The following is a 20,671-nucleotide window of genomic DNA, read 5'->3' on the forward strand; positions in this document are numbered from 1 at the left end:
AGCGAGAAAACAGAGTGGGAAGAGACTCAAACGATGAGTCTAGGCCTGGCGAATGATATGTGCCAGGCGCTTCTCTGGGAGGCTGAGGCCTAGTAGGCCTGCGTTCAGTTTCTGGGCCGCCTTAGGAAAGAGCCAGGCCTGATGATGCATGACCGTAGTCTCAGCTGTGCGAGTGCTGAGGCAGAGGCTCACAAACTTGTAGTCAACACAGGCATGGAAGGAGCCTCTGAAGCCGGGCGTATTGGCGCACACCCGTAGTCCCAGCTTCTCAGGAAGCTATGTCAGGAGGACATGTTTATAAAAATAAACAAACAAACAAAAAAAAGTAAAGGAAAAGGCAGAGTCTAGAGTAATTATTTTAATTGTGAAATAGGAGAGTTACTGTCAGAAAAAAACAGGAGCTAGGGATAGAAGAAAACCAATGAAGGAAGCCAGGGAGGAAATGGTTAAAGAAAGAAGAGTGGTCAGTAGTGTTAAGTGCTTTTTAAGGTCACAAAAGAGAAGGTCTTCAGGGTGGACCACTGGATCAGTAATGGAACTCGCTGGTGATTTTTTTTTTTTTTTTTTGAAGAGGTTTTTGCTATAGGGCACGTGCGCTCACCAGACAGACAGAGAGAGACATAGAGACAGAAAGCGAGAAATCACCCCCCAGGGGGGATGGCCACGCCACAATCCCTTCTCCTCCATTCTTCTCTCGGGATCTTGGGCACGCACGCACATGTGCCCGGCGTGAGTTTTAAGCCACTGGGTCCGGGATTCGAACCGCGGTCGACTACGTGGGAGTCCAGCGACATAGCCATTATGCTAACTGCTGGTCCCTTCCTTTGGGTTCTTGAAGTCAGGATGAGAAGCCTCTGAGCCATGACTGGGCTGTGAAGTCTTGCTTCAGAGACAGTGTGTGTATCAGGTCTTTCTTTATATTATGCAGGACCTCCTCAGCTTACCTGAACTTTTCTCACCTGGGATGCTAGTGCGCTGTGTGGTGAGCAGTCTGGGCATCACAGAGAGGGGCAAAAAGAGTGTCAAGCTATCCCTGAACCCCAAAAATGTCAACAGTGTGCTGAGCGCTGAGGCCCTGAAACCTGGCATGGTAGGTATCTGGGTGGGTAAAGAGGGCAGGCATACTGCCCTTCTTTCTTCCTCACCCCCCCAGTGTGGCCTAGGCCACCCTTTACTGACAGCCTAACTGTTCCACACAAGGGTGGGCCTTTTCCCAGTGGGAGGTCACCTGTGCTTTGCATGCTAATGGACGTGGTAGACTGGAACCTAATCATTACCTGGGAGGGGAAAAAGGGAAGCCAAGTCCAAGTTTTGCGGGAGCCAAAGAAAACCTCCTCCAGGAAGCTTTAGTGGGGAACTTGCCGATGGTGGGAAGGAGTTCCTCATGGCGCTCTACTTAAAGACTTCTTCACAGACGAGGTCTGTTTCAAAGCCTTCTGACATTTGTGTGGAATGCTCGCAGCTGCCCTAAGAGCGGGAGGCAGGGCGACAGGGCAGCTAGACTGCGTCTGTATGCATGGATAGCCCACCACGTGATGTCTAGTCCTGTGGAAATTTAGGAGACCGTAGTCCTCGCTCAGGGCCTGCAGGTCCAGCATATTCAAAACAGTAACTCCACCCTGTACATACTCTAATAATTAGGAGGAAGGGTAATATGACGTTACAGTGTTTGGTTAGAAGCAGAGGAGTTGGGGAAATGCCCTGAATGTTTGGTAGGACTTAGTGGAAAAGGGGGTAGAAGTTGCCAGAATTGGTGTTGTAAGAGACTGCTAGATGATAGGAGCTGTTTTAGACACTTGGATGAAATTCCCATAGCCATCCTGTAAGGCGGGTGGGTGTTAATACATCTGAGAAAATGGATTCAGAAAGGTTTAAGTGACTGACTAAAGACCAGTAATATTGGGACCAGCAGTTGGCGTAATGGCTATGTTGCCGGACTCCCATGTAGTTGACCACGGTTTGAGTCCCAGACCCAGTGGCTTAAACTCAAACCAGGCACATGCGCGTACATGTCCAATATTCGGAGAGGAGAATGGAGGAGAAGGGCTTGTGGCATGGCCATCCCCCATCATATCAGAGCTGGGTTTGAATGACACTGCTTCTCATGAAACAAAGTAGGGTGAAAGGACTTTTTTGATGTCTCTGAGGTGCTTAAAAGAGACAGTGATGGTTCTGCCAGTGGCATGGTAGTTAAGGTGGTAGGATTCCACTTGAACTTGCTGTGTAGTTCAAGTCCTGAACCTGACAACTTGAAAAACATGCCAGGCACATGTGTGTACATGCGCAAAATTCCAAGAGGAGAATGGAGAAGGGATTGCAGTGTTCCCATCCTCCTGGGGGTACTTCTCACTTTCTCTGTCTCTCCTACTTGAGTGCATGTGCCCTATAGCAAAGCTAAAAATAGCAGCAAGGGTGGTTCTGGGTTCTGTCTTTAGGCATGGTTCTGGGAGTTACCTTGCAGAGCCATGCTCTTCATCTCTTTACATAGCATGAAAGTCTTTCTTGTCTTTTGAAAAATCTCCAGGCAAGAGTTTTGGTCATTTCATTGTGTTTTTTTCTTACCTTTTTTTTTTTTTTTTTTAATTATTTTATTTATTTCAGTTGACCAGAGAGGGACAGAGTGTGTGTGGGGGGAGTGAGAAAGCAAGCTGCCAGATCTGGGATTCGAACCATAGTTGGCCATGTGGGAATCCAGTGCCCTCAACCATGATGCCACCTGCCAGCCCCTTATTTTTTTCTTAAGAGGGATTTTGGATATAGGGTGTGTGTGCTCACCAGAGAGACAGAGACAGAAAGTGAGAAATCATCCTCCAGGGGGAAAGGCCACGCCGCAATCCCTTTTCCTCCATTCTCCTCTTAGGATTTTGGGCACGTACGTACATGCAGCTGGTGTGAGTTTTAAATCACCAGGTCCAGGATTTGAACTAGCATTGGTTATTTGGGAGTCCAGCGACACAACCATTATGCCATCTGCTGGTCCCTGTCATTTCATTGTTGAAGAGTAGATAACACTTTTTACTCTCTGGTAACCACAAGACACTTCAAGCCCTGGGGAAATTAAAGTCGATATCTTCCTTTTATACTCTCGTAGGGTTGCGGTTTGTAGTTAAGAGTGGGGACGGGATTACAGATGTCGTGTGGAGACTAATGGTGGAACATCCACAGCTGGCAGTGATGTTTGCCACATGTCCCATTTCCTCCAACTTAGAAGTTTGGGGAATGCTTTCTCTTCCTTCCTCCAGCTGCTCACAGGCACCGTGTTGAGCCTAGAAGATCATGGCTATCTAGTGGACATTGGTGTCAGTGGGAGCAGAGCTTTTCTGCCTCTGCAGAAGGCCCAGGAGTATATCCGACAGAAGAACAAAGGTGAGGGAGTAGGGGGGTGGTGCCTGACAGGTGGTGTGTGTGGGGGTTATAGTAACGTGATAGAATGGTGGCCCCGAGGGCTGTATTGCTTTGGTAGTTATGGTTAACTCTAGCTGATAGAAAAGGGAAGATAAGTGAAGGGCCAGGAAGTGGCATGGGCTTGCCAAGAGCTATAGACCGGTTTCAGTATTTCTCACCTAGAAGATTCCACTGAAATTTGGACTCTTCTCCCCCGTACCCCCATACCCACTCCCCACTTCAATCAACATTTGTTGTGATTTTTTACTTTTTTGTGGGATCGTTGAATTTCTCATCAGTTAGAGTTACTTCATTCCCTTCTTGTAAATGGTCCCTTGGAAACTGGGAGTATGGGAAATACTAAATGCTGACTAATTGTGGACCTTTTCAGGTACTACTTGGGGCCTAGTTAAATGTCATTCTTACAGAAGTATTTTTCCTTTTGGCTGGGACTGGTCTTATAGGTACTAACCTGAAGATGGGTCAGTACTTGAACTGCGTCATTGAAGAGGTGAAGGGCAACGGAGGAGTTGTTCGTCTGTCTGTCGGTCATTCAGAGCTTTCTGCTGCCATTGCTACTGAGGAGCAGAACTGGACTCTGAATAACTTGCTACCAGGCCTGGTGGTCAAAGCCCAAGTACAGAAGGTAAGTCGTTTGTTGTTACTACTGTACATCTGTTTATTTTAACTTGCTGGAGGGCGTGCACACCTTTTGGGGGTGGTGGTGGGGGAAGACTGTGAGAAATCAAACCCAAGGGAGGACAGCCATGCTGCTGTCTCTTCCCCTCCATTTTTCTCTTGGGATTTTGGACTCAGACACCCTCATGCCCATGTGTTTTTCAAGCTTCCGAGTCTGGGACTCAAACTGCACAGTTGGCCATGTAGGATCTGCTGCCTTAACCACCATGCCACCTGGCTGGCCCCGTTGTTACTGCCATTTTTAAAACAAAAATAGTTTTTATTAAAGTATCGCATGCATGTAATCTGAAACTGCTGTCCAGTAGATTAGCCACTAGTCACACGTGGCCATTAAGCACTCAAAACGTGGCCGATGCCACCTGTCAAATGGTATTTTGGGTATATTGGGCTAAATAAACTCTTATTAAAATAAACTTAAAGGGGGAACCAGCAGTTAGTGTAATGGCTATGTCGCTGGACTCCCATGTAGTCGACCACGGTTCGCGTCCTGGACCCAGTGGCTTAAAACTCACGCTGGGGAAAAAAAAAAAAACAACTCACGCCGGGCGCGTGTGCATGCGTGCCCAAGATCCCGAGGGGAGAATGGAGGAGAAGGGATTGTGGCGTGACCATTCCCCCTGGGGGTGATTTCTCGCTTTCTGTCTCTTTGTCTCTCTCTGTCTGTCTGGCGAGTGCATGCGTATAGTGAAAAATCTCTCCAAAATAAATAAATAAATAAATAAAATAAACTTAAAGGACTGACACGGGCGAGGTGGTTAAAGCACATGGCCGACTGTGGTTCGAGTCCTAGACATGGTGGCTTGCTTTCTCACTTTCCCTTTCTCACTTTCTTTCTGTCTGTCTCTGATCAAATTAAAATATAGTAATAATAATAATAATAAATAAAGTTAAAGAGGGTCCAGGGTATAATGGTTATATTACTGTACTCCCACATGGCTGAATGTGGTTCAAGTCCCAGATCCAAAGGCTTGAAACTCATGCTGGGTGTGTGTATGTGCGTGCATCCCCAAAATCCTAAGAGGAGAGTGGAGGAGAAGGGATTATGGTGTGGCCATCCCTCTTGGGGGGTGATTTCTCACTTTTTTTGTTTCTGTCTCTCCAGCAAGCACATGTGCCCTACAGCAAAAGTCTCTCTAAAAATAAATAAATAAATAAATAAATAAAATAACTCTTTAAAAAAGTAATAGATTTCATCTGCTGCTTTGTTGTTGTAAAAACATGACTGCTAGGAAGCTTTACATACATGGCTTGTTTTATATTTCTATTAGATAGTACTATTCAAAAAGGTCATGTGTTACAAGCCTCGCAATGGGACCAGCAGGTGGCTCCCACGCTGCTGGATCCCACATGGCTGCTCTGCAGTCCCAGACCTGGTGACCTGAGACATGTGCTGGGCAGGTGTGTGTGTTCGTGCCCCAGATCCCTAGAGGAGAATGGAGGAAGAACATGGCAAAGTAGCCATCTCCCCCCTTGTGGGATGACTTCTCACTTTCCTTCTTTCTCTATTTCACTTTCCTTCTCTCTATTTCTCTCCGATGAGTGCACATTATAGCAAAACTTTCAAAGAAGAAAAAAGAAAGAAGAAGATTCGTAATGTAGGACTGTCTCATCTTTTTTTTTCAGATCCCCATCTTCAACTCTTCCAGCTTATCTTTTTAATTTCTCTCCATGTTTCTAACAATACCCTTCTGTTGGTGTTGCTTGCTTTTTTTTTTTTATAATCAGTTTTAAGTATTGAGTTTAAGCTTTGTATCAAGTTAGATAAACTTACTTTTTTCTCTTAATCTTGCCTTTCTCTCCCTTAACCTTCTAGCATAAGTGTGTTACATTTTTGGTTAACTCAGTATTCAGCGTTTAAAATATTGGGACTATGTAATTATTATTTACTGCTGAGCTAAATAATACACTGTGATTATTTCTCCAGAAGTTGATAATCAGCTTTGTTTTCATCATTTGCTAGATTTTCTTCCACCTATCACTATTTCTTCCTATACCTTCTATTTGTTTTCCTCTCCCTTTTTCTTTTATTTTAAGAATTATTTAATTTAACTTCTATACCTTCTATTTATTTTCCTCTCCCTTCTTTTATTTTAAGAATTATTTAATTTAACTTTATTTAATTAATTAATTTAAATTTGACCAGAAATGAGGGAGGAGAGAGAGAAGGGAAGTGAGAAAGCAAGCCACCAGGTCCGGGACTCAGTTGGGCATGTGGAAGTCTAGTGCCCTTCACCACCATGCCACCTGCCAGCCCCTCACTTTGCTTTCAAATATTTGATTTTTAATTTCCCCCACCTGGGGCCTTTTTTGCCATCATCTGCTCCGTTCTGGACCTGGGCCTGGACCTGGAGCCTCTGTGGGGCTCTGGCATAGCTGACGTCCTAGGACTTCACTTCACTTCTCTGTCTTGCCTGTAGTGGAGCCGCCTGATCGTATGCATTCCTCTTTTTTTTCACTACTCCCTCATTTTAGTGTGGCGCATTAGCCAGAAGCACCTTCAAGAAAGTACATGGGGGGCTGACAGGTGATGTGGGTAAGGGCGCTGGACTCCCACATGACCAACCACAGTTCCAGTCCCACACCTGGTGACATGCTTTCTCACTTTCCTTCTCCAGGCAAATTAAAATGAATAATAATAAAGCTAAATAATGCCTTTTTTTTTTTTTTTTGAGAGTTTTTTGCTATAGGGCATGTGCGCTCACCAGAAAAATAGACAGAGACAGAGAGACAGAAAGCGACGGCCATGCTGCAATCCCTTCTCCTCCATTCTCCTCTCGGGATCTTGAGCACGCACGCACACACACCCGGTGAGGACTCAAATAGCAGTCGACTACGTGGGAGTCCAACGACATAGCCATTCCACCAACTGCTGTTCCCCTAGGCACAAGCTTCTAAGAGTCCTCTCTCAGTGGATCACAAAGGATGTGCTTGATTCTTCCCATATTTGATAACAAATATGGGGTGTCATTTTCTAGGGAGCTCATTAGAAAGTCAGTGTCCAGAGGCTTTTCTTGGGTTGATCAATAGGTTCAGTTCTCATAGTGGTGGGAACCCACCCAAAGTCTAAGTTCTCAGGCACCACCCAAGGACCAGCCTTGCAAGCAGGTTTTTCTAAGGGCTGCCATCTCAGGCATGCTGTGATAGCTCTTCTCCACACCTGGCATATCTGAAAGAAAATAAAAGCACTTTCCCATGTGATTGGTAGTTAAGGATGAGGGATTAGATTTCTCTAAGATAACCGATTCAGTTTTGAAGTCATTGTTCCCATTGGCCTCTGTTCACGTTATTTTGATTTCTCTTCTTGTGTGTTTGTCGTTTCTCTTTTGGAGAGTTCAAAGGTCTTGTCTTTATCCTTTTCATTCTAAAATGTCATGACGATGTGCTTTGGTGTGAATCTCTTCATTTGTTTCTCCTGAACTCCCAAGGTATAGGCCTTTCGGTTCTAGGCAGGTTTTATGTACTATTCGAAAGATTCTAAAACATCTACATGTAATTCATACATCATAAGGATCACTCCTGTTGAATACACGCAGTATACAGTTCAGTGAGTTGTTTTTAGTGTCGTCACATAGTTGTGTAGCTATCACCACTGTTTCATCAGAGCTTTCTGTCACTCCAGTAAACCTTTGTACCCATTAGTGATCGCTCCATTCTGTATTCTTCCCTCTCTTGAGTCCCTGGCCACCGCTAATCTGCTTTATCTTTTTGCCTGTTTGCACATTTCATATAAATTGAGTCAAATAATATGTAGGTTTTCTTATCTGATTTGTTGCATTTAGCCTGATGTTTTCAAGGTTCATCCTTGTTGCAGCATTTATGAGGAGATTTCATAATGCTTCAGGAGAAAAAAAAAAAAAAAACAGAATCAAAGTACGAGTTTATTTTGGTATAAAAAATTTTGAGGTGCCAGCAGTGACATAGCAGTTAAGGCACTGGACTCCCACACGGCTGACTGAGGTTCAGGTCCTGGATCAGGCAGTTTGAAAGTCATGTGTGCATGCCTAAAATCCCAGGAAGAGAATAGAGGAGACGAGATCGCAGCATTGGTCATTCTCCCTCCGGAGAATGGCGGTTTCTCACCTTCTGTCACCTTCTGTCACCTTTTGTCTCACTGTTGCTGTCTCTCCAGCAAGTACATGTGCCCTATGGTTAAAAAGAAAAGAAAAAAAAAAATTGAAATCTATGCCTTTTTTTTTTTTTTTTAAGAGAAATTTTTGCTATATGGCATGTGTGTTTGCTGGAGAGACAGAGACAGAGAGATAGAAAGTGAGAAATCACCCCCCAGGGAGGATGGCCACACCACAGTCCCTTCTCCATTCTTTTCTCAAGATTCTGGGCACATGTGGCACATGTGCCTGGCCTGAATTCTATTATTTCGTTTATTTATTTATTTTTAAGTCCTTTTATTGAACTTTATTTATTTATTTATTTATTTTAATTTAACCAGAGAGGGATAGCATGAGAAAGAGAGAAAGAGAGGGGAAAAGTGAGAAAGCAAGCCACCAGGTCAGGCACTTGAACCGTGGTCGTCCACGTGGGAGTCCAGCGCCCTTAACCACCGCTCCACCTGCTGGGATTTTGGACATACACACACATGCCACCCAGCCTGCTTTCCCAGCCTCTGAATTCTGTACTGTAACCACCCAGCGGGCCATGTGGGATCCAGCCACCTGAACCTCCAGCCCATAGGCTGGCACAGCTGTCTTTTGTAACTTGTTCTGTTGATTTCTAGGTAACTCCGTTTGGCCTTACACTGAGTTTCCTCACATTCTTCACCGGCCTGGTTGACTTCATGCATCTGGAGCCCAAGAAAGCCGGGACGTATTTCTCAAACCAACCCGTAAGCAGTCATGCACTTATCATTTCTTGATCTGTGTTCCATTCTGTCTGGTATCACAGTTAGCTACAGGGCAGGCCCTAGGACTGCATGTGTGCAGGGGTGCAGAGTGGAGTGGAAGGGATGAGAAAAAGTGTTAGGAAGGAACCCAAGAAATGGTTGGACTGAGATCAGAATGAAGGAGCAGGTAGAGAAGGCGCCTTGCGGATTTACTTCCTGTTCTCCACATAGTTTGATTTTTTTTTTTTTCTTTTTTGGTAGCAAATCTTGTGCTTTTATAGCTTAATGTGTTTTAGAGGAATTTTATCATGTAGAATAATGTATTAGATTTACATAGAAAAATGTGGTTTAAAAGTTTTTTTTTAAATAGTATAGATCCAATTTTGAACAAAAAAAGAGTATACCTGGTTAAAACACTGAAATATTATAGAGTCAAATGTTAATAAGTGATTAACTCTAATTTTTCTACCTTTATTTAAATATTAAAATTTTCTATAGTGAACTTGTTTATTTGGGAAGAAAATTCCAGTGTGTCATTTAGAATTTTTTTCTTTTTTGATTAAGCTTTTAATTTTGCAGTCATTGTAGATTCACATGGGCTTGTACGACATGATGCACAGGGATCTGATGTGCTCTTCACTTTACCTTTCCCCAATGGTACCTTCTTGCAAAACCATAGTGCGACATTATAGCAGAAACACTGACATTGTTACAGTTAGATATGGAGCATGTTCTGTCGCTGCAAGGATCCCTCATGTTGATCTTTTGTAGTCAGACCTACTTCCTTTCTCTCCCAGTTCTCTACTTAGCCACCATCAACCACCAATCTTCATTTCTGTTGTTGTTTCAAAAATGTCTTATAGGGACCAGCAGTTGGCGTAATGGCTGTGTTGCTGGATTCCCATGTAGTCGATCATGGTTCAAATTCCGGACCCAGTGGCTTAAACTCACGCCGAGTGCATGTGCATGCGTGCCAAGATCCTGAGAGAAGAATGAATGAAAAGGGATTGCAGCGTGGCCATCCCCATTGGGGGGTGATTTCTTGCTTTCTGTTTCTCTGTCTTTCTGGTAAGCGCGTGCGCCCTATAGCAAAAACCTCCCCCCCAAAAAAGGTCTTATAAATGGAATCATGTAATATACAGTCATTTGATTCTGGCGTTTTCCATTCTGCATACAGAATTATTTTTTATCCTAAAATGATCTCTTCTCTTTTTTTTTTTTTTTTTTTTTTTTTTTTTTTTTTTTTTTGTGTGGTGTTTTTTTTTTAATTTGCTATAGGGCGTGTGCCCTCACCAGAGAGAGAGAGAGACAGAAAGAAAGCGAGAAATCACTCCTATGGAGGTGGCCATATCCCTTCTCTGTTCTCTCGGGACTTTGAGCACGCACGCACAGGTACCTGACCTGATTTTCAAGCTGCCAAGTCCTAGATGTGAACCTCAGAGTTGGCCATGTGGGATTCAGCTGCCTTAACCTCCACATATCCATATAGCTTATGGATACTATAGAAGAATTATTTCAAAAGTGAAAATAGGTTTTTCTACAACCTGGTAATAATACTGTTTGCATTTTGGCAAACCTCAGAAAGGTTGTGTGCAGAGTTGAGGTATTTTATGTGTTCTAACCTTATAATCAGATCAGGCTATTTCTGGCTTGTATCAGATGAGTCTTTGATGTGATGACACTAGTAGATGGTTTCTGTTGTACGTACCTTAGCACATTAGCCTCCTGGGAGGACATTCCTGGTTTGTTTTCCTGGCCTTGAGTAAGCCTTGACTTGTCAGACTTGGGGCATTTTGTTTGACTGTTCCATGTACTGTCTGTTCCACAGCCAGTGTTAGTACGTATGTACTGAAGATTTCCGTTTTCACCTGGTTGGCACGTGGTGGGGTCTCGACCCTCAGAAGGGCTGCTGTAAGTTGCCTCCTGTGTGTCTCTTACTCATTCTGCCCTTGCTTTTACCTAGGTGAGAGCCTGCATCCTCTGTGTCCATCCTCGGACCAGAGTTGTGCGTCTGAGCCTGCACCCCGTCTTCCTGCAGCCTGGGCGTCCACTCACTCAGGTCTCTTGCCAGAATCTTGGAGCCGTGCTGAATGACGTTCCTGTCCAGGGTTTCTTCAGCAAGGCTGGGGCCACCTTCAGACTGAAGAATGGCGTTCTGGCCTACGCCCGGGTGAGGAGGCTGTTTCGTTTGGTCAGGGATCTTGTCACTGGAAGATCTCTGGCTACACAGGTTTTCTTCTGTGCCTTTCATGCCTTCGTACTAGTTTTTTACATTTGGATGTACACAGAGATTAGAACTGTGTCTGTTTGTTATATTGGAATGCCTTAGAGCCAACTTGCCACAGTTGGTACCTGACCAGTGGTAAGTATGAGTTAGGATCTAGACCAAGGATCAGAAAAGTTTTTCTTTATCTTTTTTTTTTCTTTTATTTTTTATTTGAGAGAATATATATTTAAAAAGTTTAATTATTTTTAATTTTTTTCTTAATTATACATGGGCTCACAGAGAGAGACTGAGAGAGAGAGGTATAGAGAGGGAAAGTGAGAAAGCAAACTACCAGGTCCAGGACTTGAACCATGGTCAGCTATGTGGGAGTCCAGTGCTTCAGCCACCATGCCACCTGTCGGCCCCCTCATTCATTCATTCATTTATTTTAATTTGACCAGGGAGAGACAGAGAGAGAGGGAAAGCAAGAAAACAAATTTCCAGGTATGACACTCAGACCGTGGCCTCCCATATGGGAGTCCAGTGCCTTACCCACCTCGCCACCTGCTGGCCCCAAGAGGAATTGTTTTAGCTAGCAATCAGAGTCCTGTCTCTATAGTGGGGGACAAACAGGTTGAGTCATCTTGGTGTGCTGTGGAGTGTGGTTGGCTCAGGTCGGCTGTCTCTGGCTTCCCCTTAATCCCTTGATGCTTTGCAGCTCAACCATCTCTCTGATTCTAAGAACCTCTTCAATCCTGAGGCCTTCAAGCCTGGGAACACTCACAAGTGTAGAGTCATTGACTACAGCCAGATGGACGGCCTGCCCTTGCTCTCCCTGCGAACGTAAGTCTGTGTTAACGTGTGTCGGGGCAGAGGTGTGCTGTCTGTGTGCACTGTTGGTTTCTCCTGGCCTTGCATGGTGGGATCTCCATTCTAGCATGATGGTGGCAGCCCTGACTCTTAGGCAGCCTCTGCCCTGGTGTAGTTACTCCTGCATTTTTCTTTTGCCCCAGGTCTGTTATTGAAGCACAGTACCTTAGATACCATGACATCAAACCTGGGGCAGTGGTAAAGGTAAGACCTCAGACATATCGCTAGGTACTCCCTCACCTTCAGGGACCCTAGTTCACAGTTTAACTGTCAACTCAGTCCTCATGTTAACACATTTAAAGTCATCTTTCTTGTCTCTGCCTGCTGGCTAGAATTTCTTTGCCTTCCACTGGGTAATTTGTGCAGGTCTTACTAGTACCACCCCGCAGGCAGAGGCAGTAGATCATCAGTTCTAGTGTGGTGGTTATTAGACCAGATCAAAAGTTACTTTTGTGATGATCGAGCTGCTGGGATATTAGTGAAGATAGCACAGTCGCTGCCTCTCTAAGTGCTCAGGTGTCATTGAGACACTCCCCTTCCTGTGTACAGTTTATTCCTTAGGAGACAGCGTCCCCTCCCATAGGCAGGCAGGTAGTATGTACTCACAGAAGAGATGCAACGGTTCTTAGAAGAAAACTGGCCTAAATCCAGATCAGGCTGGGCCCAGTGACACACACCTGTAATCCTAGCTACTTGGGAGGCTGAGGCAGAAGGATCACACATTTGAGGTCAGCTTGAGCAACATAGACCCTGTCTCAAAAAAAAAGAAACCTAGATCCATGCGGAGGTGTGTTGTGCCCACGTGAGAACTGGAATAACAGGCACAGTTAGCCCAGGAAGGTGGGCTTTGAAAGAGAAGTGTGCCATGCCCATGGTGAGAGACAGAGGGAAGGCTGTTCGTGAGGCACAGTGACTTCTTTGCTTGGACTCCCTAGGGCAAAGTGCTGACCATAAAGCCGTATGGGATGCTGGTGAAGGTGGGCGAGCAGATGAGGGGCCTGGTACCCCCCATGCACCTGGCTGATATCCTGATGAAGAATCCAGAGAAGAAGTACCGTGTTGGGGATGAGGTCAAATGCCGGGTGAGTCTGCTGAAGGGTAGGGTTTGACTAGATGGGAAGGGTCGTCTTTCTCAGCTGAAGTTTCTGCCATTTTCCACAAAGTGAACATGTCATATCTGTAGTGTGTCCAGTGCTGTGGCCAAAATTGGGAAGAAAAAAGTCACTGTCTTTGAGAATCCTGTGGGATAATTGGGAGTTACTGTCTATAAGTGGAGAAAGGGCAGACCAGCACATAGCCTTTTGCCACATAATTTGGCACGGGTAACGTGCCGTTGTCCTGTCAGAAACGGGAGGTGAGGGTGAGCTGGAGCAGCTAGAATTGTTAGGTTGTAGTCCGTTTCTGTGGTGTTAACAGGAATACCTGAGGCTGCTGAGTTACGAAGAAACAAAGTCTAATAACTCATGGCTTTGGCAGCTAGACAGTCCCAAAGCTATCACAGAATGGCAGAAGGCAGCTTTTAGCAGAGCAGGACGTGGACTGTGTCCGTGTAGCTTTTCTCTGCTGTTCTGGTCTCATTCCCTTTCTTACGTGCCCTCCAGAACCTAGTCATGGAGGTGCGCTTCCAGTGACATCACACTCATAGGCCTCACGCTGGGGTACCAGGAAGGAATTATGTTTCACTTAATAACCTTCATATTACTGGGGCCAGCAGATGGCATAATGGTTACGTCACTGGATTCTTTCTTTAAAAATGAATAAATTAAAAAAAAAAAAAACTTTATAATACAATCAAGTCCCAACACATGGACCTTTGGAGGCCATCCAGCCACCACCCACTAAGACCAGATTCTACCACATTAAATTTTGGGGGACAAAACATGGTTCAAGCCTTAACACATTGATGCTCTCAGTAGCAACTGCCATGTACCATATTCTGAAAATAACCCTGTAAAGTAACTACTGTTGGCCTCATTTTGCTGAGGAAGTGAAAACTTAGGAATGCTAATTATCGGCACCCAGCAGGTGGCATGGTGGTTAAGGCACTAGACACTCCCACATGGCTGACCATGGTTTGAGTCTTGGACCTGGTGACTTGCTTTCTCACTTTCTCTTTGTCTGCCTGTTTCTGGTCAAATGAAAATAAATGAATGAATAAATAAAATTAAATAGATTCTTGGGGAAAAAAATAGGAAAGCCAATTATCTTTTTTTTTTTTTTTTGAGAGAGAGAGATTTTTGCTATAGGGCGCATGTGCTCGCCCGAAAGAGAGAGACAGAGAGATAGAAAGCGAGAAATCACCCCCCGGGGGGATGGCCACCACGCAACAATCCCTGCTCCTCCATTCTCCTCTCAGGATCTTGGGCACACATGCACATGTGCCTGTTGTGAGTTTAAACCACGGGGTCCAAGACGCGAACCACGGTTGACTACATGGGAGTCCAGCAACATAGCCATTATGCTAACTGCTGGTTCCGGAAAACCAATTATCTTGCCAAAAGTCACACAGTAATAAATGGTAGCCCCAGTTTCAAATTCAGCTTTAACACACACGAATGTCTTTTGGATTTCTGGCAGAGGCAAGACTTGAGCCAGGAAGGGTAGGAACGAGTTAGAAAGTTGAAGAGGAGTAAATGTGCTCTGGGCACAAAAATAGTCCAGACAAAGCTGCCAGGATGCAGATGTGTTTATGACAAAGGCTTGAGTCCCAAGGGAGCCTCCCAATGGCTGTGAGAGTGTGACGACACAGGGTACTTTGCCTGGGTATGTGTATGCTGGGTTTTCTGTATTCATTTTCTTTCATCATCATTGAGTCAAGAAAGGTCTTGATTGCCCATTGGCAGATTTCACAGTAGAGGGATTGAGGTGTAGAAAAGAGGAGTTTCTTGGGACCAGCAGTTAGCGTAATGGCTATGTTGCTGGACTCCCATGTAGTTGTCCGCAATTCGAGTCCTGGACCCGGTGGCTTAAAACTCATGCCGGGCGCGTGTGCGTGCGTGCCCAAGATCCCGAGAAGAGAATGGAGGAGAAGGGATTGCGGCGTGGCCATCCCCCCTGGGGGGTGATTTCTCGTTTTCTGTCTCTGTGTCTCTCTCTGTCTGGCAAGCGCATGCGCCTTATAGCGAAAACCTCTCCAAAAAAAGAAAAAGAGTTTCTTTGCCCTCAAGAGATGATCTTCTGAGGGACGAGATATGGCCGATCTCTCAGTCTTCGTTTACAGTAAGGAACCATAGTGCCGAGGCTGTAAATGGGGTCAGTCGTTCATTCTGTTAGTCTAGACGCAAGGCCCCCTGAGGGAAGCCAAGGCAGGGCAGCAGTTACTGTAACAGACCCTGTGGGGTACTAGAAGGTAATGAGTACTGCATGACCAGGAGGGGGTAGTTTGTACCAACTTACAGAAGTACATTCAAAATAGATATTAGTACTCTCTAAATTGTTATCCAGCAGGAAGCAGGAAGGATTAGATTATGAGAGGAAAAGAGATAGCAGGTTTCTGGGCAGTGATCTCTGACCTTTGCAGAGATCAACCCTGTGGCTCCCTTGGTAACAGGTAACTTAATTATGGTCACTCTTCCTCCTCTAGGTTTTGCTTTGTGACCCTGAAGCCAAGAGGCTAATGATGACGCTCAAGAAAACCCTGGTTGAGTCCACTCTGCCTACCATTACCTGCTATGCTGATGCCAAGCCTGGTCTGCAGACACATGGCTTCGTCTTCAGGGTCAAGGACTATGGCTGCATCGTGAAGTTCTACAGCAACGTCCAGGGGCTGGTGCCCAGGCATGAGCTCAGTACCGAGTACATCCCTGACCCAGAGAGGTTCTTTTACACTGGCCAGGTAACCCTCCCCTGGACAGGCCTGCTACCCTTGGTGGCCCTGTGAACACGGATTTGAAGGAGGCTTAAGAGCCTGAGCAAGGCTGGGAACCAGCAGTTAGCGTAATGGCTATGTCGCTGGACTCCCACGTAGTTGACCGTGGTTCGTGTCCCGGACCCGATGGCTTAAAACTCATGCCGGGCGCGTGTGCGTGCGTGCCCAAGATCCTGAGAGGAGAATGGAGGAGAAGGGATTGCGGCGTGGCCATCCCCCCTGGGGGGTGATTTCTCGCTTTCTGTCTCTATGTCTCTCTCTGTCTGGCGAGCGCACGCGCCCTACAGTGAAAATCTCTCAAAAAAAAAAAAAAAGAGCCTGAGCAAGGCCATGTGGCGCAGTGGGTCTGAGAGGAGGTGGGGAACAGATGTAAACTGAGGGGCTCAGCAGAAGCTGGCCAACCATAGACATTAGGTGCACGACCTCCAACACGAATCTTTATGATAAAATGATATCCTTCACATTAGAAATTGTTCTGAGGCCTCTGTCACCACAGGGAGGCGGCATTGTGAAATCAGGGAGTACATCTATCTGGGACAGTATCAATATTTATTTTTTTTTTTAGGTTTTTGCCATAGGACATGTCTGCTCACCAGAGAGAGACAGGCAGAGAGAGGGAAAGTGAGAAATCACCCCTAAAGGGGATGGCCATGCTGCAGTCCCTTCTCCATTCTCTTGGGGTTCTGGGCACTCATGCACTTGTGCCTGGCATGATTTTCAAGCCACTGGATCTGGGACTTGAACTAAAGTCAGCCATGTGGGAGAAACTACCACGTCACCTGCTGGCCCTGGGAAGACTGACTTTTTAAAACTTGGGGTTTACCAAGTAATTACTTTTGTCTTCCTTTCTCCTAAGAGGCCTACTTTTGGAGAGTCTGTGGGTGCTCTTGGTATAGTTCTTTTCACTGCCTTCTGACCTCATCCAGGGATAGGGCAGCTCAAATGGGCCCTGCAGTACTAGGAGAGGGCACCTCACCAGAGCCCACCAGGCCTCCTGGGAGCAGGAGCGAGCCAAGCACACATGGTTTCTCCCCAGGTCGTGAAGGTCGTGGTGCTGAACTGTGAGCCAGCCAAGGAGAGGATGCTCCTATCCTTCAAGCTGTCCAGTGGTCTGGAAGCAGAGCGAGCAGGACACAGTCAGAAGAAAGGAAGATCCGTGAACATTGGGGAGGTATCTGGACTTCTCAAACAAGTGGTTTTGTTTTGTAGTGGCAGAGAGTGGTGCCCCTGATAATTGGGGTACTGAAGCCCACAGAGGGAGATGACTGAGGTGGCTGGATGAGGTTCTGGAGTTGAGGGTTCACGAGAGAGAACCTCACGTAGGTCCTGTCCTGGTGCCAGAGCAGATGGAAGCTGCTATGAAGGGCGTGCTGTTGCAGCGTGGCTTTCCTGCTGCCCTCTCTGCCCTCTGGCCCCGGGCCAGCCTGCAGTCCTGCCTGTCCTCCAGGACCCGGGGGACCTTGAGGAGGAGGGTTAAGAGCTCACAGATAGTCCTGGAGTGTGTGTGTGTGTGTGTGTGTGTGTGTGTGTGTGCACGTGCTGCATGTCTGCTGGAGTGCTGGGGTGGGAGAGTGGGGTCTTGCGGAAAGCCACTTCTCTGCTCTTGGCCTCTCAGAGCCCTGCCATGCTAAGTTCGATGCTTGTGGACTCTGCCTGGCCCAGACTCGGTTGCTGTCTGCCCACACGAGTGTGTTTTCTTTCTCTTCCCTGAGTAGTTGGTGGACGTGAAAGTTTCAGAGAAGACCAAAGATGGGCTGCAAGTGACTGTCCTGCCTTACCACCTCCCAGCCTTCCTCCCCACACCTCACCTGTCAGACCACGTCGCCAACGGCCCACTGTTGTGTCACTGGCTCCAGGCTGGCGACACCCTTCACCGAGTCCTATGTCTGAGCCAGAGCGAGGGACGGGTGGTATCCTTGACCAGTGTGTGTCGGGCAGTGGGAGGTGGGGAGCAGTGGCCCTTTAGGTGGGAAATTCTGGACCAACCTCTACTCCTCAGATAGAAACCTCATGAGAAAAAAAAAAATCAGGGCCAGATCCATGGCCTGGTGGTTGAGGCAGCCGGATCTGGCTTAGCAGACCCTGCAGTTTGAGTCCCAGACCCAGCCACATGAGAAGCCCTCCAGGCACACGAGCTTGTGTGCCAGAATCCTGAGAGGAGGGAGAAAGAGAGAAGGGATTGGGGCATGACTGTGCTCCATGGGGGGTACTTTGTCTTCTCCCTCTGTCTCTCGCTGGTGAGTGCATGCACCCTCCTGGAACAAAAAAAAAGAGAGAGAGAGAGAGAGAGAGAAATGTAAAATACACTATATATATGTGTGATTCTCAAACTTACTGTGTATCAGAATCCCTGGGAGGGCTTGTGAAGACACAGTGGCTGGTCCCACGCAGTTTCCAATTCGGTCAGTCAGGGAAGTACTTTAGAACCTGGGTTTTTCCCGACTTCCAGGTGATGATGGTGCTGATATGGTTCGCCCAGAGAACCACTGTAGTGGTGGAGGGTCAGCCGGCAGTCTGTGCAGAAAGGGGGGAGGAGAGGTGGACATTCATCTGCCCTTTCCGGAACATTCCTTGATGAAGTGCCACTAGCTTCTTTGCAGGAAGCCAGCTTTGGTTTCCACAGTGGAAGGTGGCCAGGATCCCAAGACCTTCTCAGAAATCCAGCCTGGAATGCTCCTCATTGGTTTCGTGAAGAGCATCAAGGACTACGGGGTGTTCGTCCAGTTCCCCTCGGGTCTGAGTGGACTGGCTCCCAAAGCTGTGAGTTCAGCTTCGTGCACTAGGGCCTTTGAGGAGAGACAGCAGGGTTGTGGGACTGGGGTGGGGGCAGAACTCCTTGGTATTCTGGAACATTTCCAGGCACACCACCCAGGCTGTGCATGGCATAAAGGCAGCTGGCAGAGGGGTACGTGGGACTGAGATCAGGGCCTGGCTCCTCTTGTCTAGCTGTGTGACCTCCTGGGGAAGGGGCACCTTTTCTACGTCACCTTGCAGCCTTGGGTAGATGGGTGGTGGCCCCAGAGACTTCCGTCCCCAGTGTGAAGGTGGCTGAGCCAGTTCTTGTTCCCCTGGCATGTTTAGACTTGGCGATTGGTTTTCCTAAGCAGTCGGGGGTGGGTTTTGCTGCCTTCTGTGGTTTTCAAAGTGCCAGAAAGTCTGTAAGACGCCACTAAGCAAGTGGCACACAGCTGCCTCCTGCCACAGGTCATCCACGTGTCACTTTCCTTCCATAGGACTGTCTCCCTGGTGTTTTGCCTGGGAAATTCTCATTTGTGTCTTCTTCCAGAAAAATGTGAAAAAATGGGAACAGGGGAAGGCCCCGGAAACATGCATAGTGGGAGGCAGAGGGCTTGCGTTGGGTATTAGAGACTGGGGCAGCCCTGGTACTCCTTTGGCTTGCCAGTAATGTGCCTTCTCTGCTGGGCACTCTCGCAGAAGGCTGGGATGGGTAGCCAGGGCCTCTCCACTTTGATGGAAGGGGAGTTGAACTGTGCTCAGCATGCTGAGGAGAACTTCCCGGGCCCTGTGTCCCCACCACACACCCTGTTCTATGCACATGAAGTGGGTTGTTTTAATGAAGACGCTTTCCTTTCCCCATTTTCTGTCCAATCTTCCCTTCAGATTATAAGTGACAAATTTGTGACCTCCACCAGTGACCATTTCGTAGAGGGGCAGACAGTTGTTGCAAAGGTGACCAACGTGGACGAGGGGAAGCAGCGAATGCTGCTGTCCCTGCGACTGTCCGACTGCAGTCTGGGGGACCAAGCCACTAGCCTCCTGCTCCTGAGCCAGTGCCTGGAGGAGCGGCAGGGGGTGCGCAGCCTCATGGGCAGCCGAGGTAGGACTGCCTGGGGCCGGGGCTGGTGGGGGCTGGAGGGGGAGAGGGTGGGTCGAGTGGGAGTGTGTATGTGTGTTGTAAATTACATTTACTGTCAGGATGAGTTGTTGGGCTTCCTAGATCATTAAAAAAAATGAGTAAACTCTTTTCTAATGGAAATACAACCTAGATAAAGCACATGAATTGTGGAGTGTACAGCTCAGCATGCATTTATAAAATGGACTTTCTTGCTGGCCACCCAGATTAAGATAAGGGACATTACAGGTATCCCTGCACAGCTTGTCCCCCGTGAGGCCAGAATAAACATGTTCCTCTCACCTCTTCGCTTGTCATACCTTTATTCAGGAAATCTGTAGCGGGTGATAAAATGGAGCAGGGACCTGCTAGACTTGCTGAGGGGTTACAATTCTGACCCTTTTAGACTTCGAACCATTGTGTAGGATTTTGGAATCCTAATGGGATTTGGGGACATGAGGGTTAAGAGGGGAGAACAGAAGTTGAGAAACTAAAAGGAAGCCTACGTTCCTGGTGTTTGTTGGCTGTTTTAATAAATTATGGTCAGGTTGGCAGAGGGCAAAGGTCTCCGCCTGTCACAAGAGCGTTTATGGGTACTAGGCATTGTGGCAACTGGTGGTTTTGCCTTGTCCGTGGTTCCAGTGCTCCACCTTTGTCCACGGCGACGGCACACTTCTGGAGGAATGGAGCATGGAGAGTGTGTCTTGGGGTACTAATCTGTGCATCTTTTGGGCCTCTGCAGACTCTGTGTTGATCCGGACACTGGCCGAGATGATCCCGGGAATGATTCTCGACCTCATAGTGCAGGAGGTATTAGAAGATGGCTCTGTGGTATTCAGTGGGGGCCCAGTGTCCGACCTGGTCCTGAGAGCCAGCAAATACCATCGGGCAGGTGAGTGCGTCTCTTGCTGTTGTGGTTACGGGGTGGGGGGCCCTTTGCCCGTTGCTCCTCCT

General features: G+C 47.0%; 1 protein-coding gene across 1 annotated transcript in view; it reads left to right on the plus strand.

Moving 5' to 3' along the window:
* Positions 1–20,671, plus strand: part of PDCD11 (programmed cell death 11) — a gene marked incomplete in the record, with an annotated part of 57,111 nt that overhangs the window by 6,275 nt on the left and 30,165 nt on the right. Inside the window, 14 exon segments of the mRNA XM_027767419.1 lie at positions 929–1,090; positions 3,243–3,366; positions 3,849–4,030; positions 8,816–8,923; positions 10,884–11,090; positions 11,845–11,969; positions 12,140–12,200; positions 12,932–13,078; positions 15,580–15,831; positions 16,901–17,035; positions 17,580–17,774; positions 18,454–18,624; positions 19,486–19,702; positions 20,460–20,609. Of these exon segments, the coding sequence (XP_027623220.1) occupies positions 929–1,090; positions 3,243–3,366; positions 3,849–4,030; positions 8,816–8,923; positions 10,884–11,090; positions 11,845–11,969; positions 12,140–12,200; positions 12,932–13,078; positions 15,580–15,831; positions 16,901–17,035; positions 17,580–17,774; positions 18,454–18,624; positions 19,486–19,702; positions 20,460–20,609 (2,236 nt within the window).

The sequence above is a fragment of the Tupaia chinensis genome, unplaced genomic scaffold (genome assembly GCF_000334495.1).
Source record: "Tupaia chinensis unplaced genomic scaffold, TupChi_1.0 Scaffold144255_1, whole genome shotgun sequence".
NCBI lineage: Eukaryota > Metazoa > Chordata > Mammalia > Scandentia > Tupaiidae > Tupaia > Tupaia belangeri.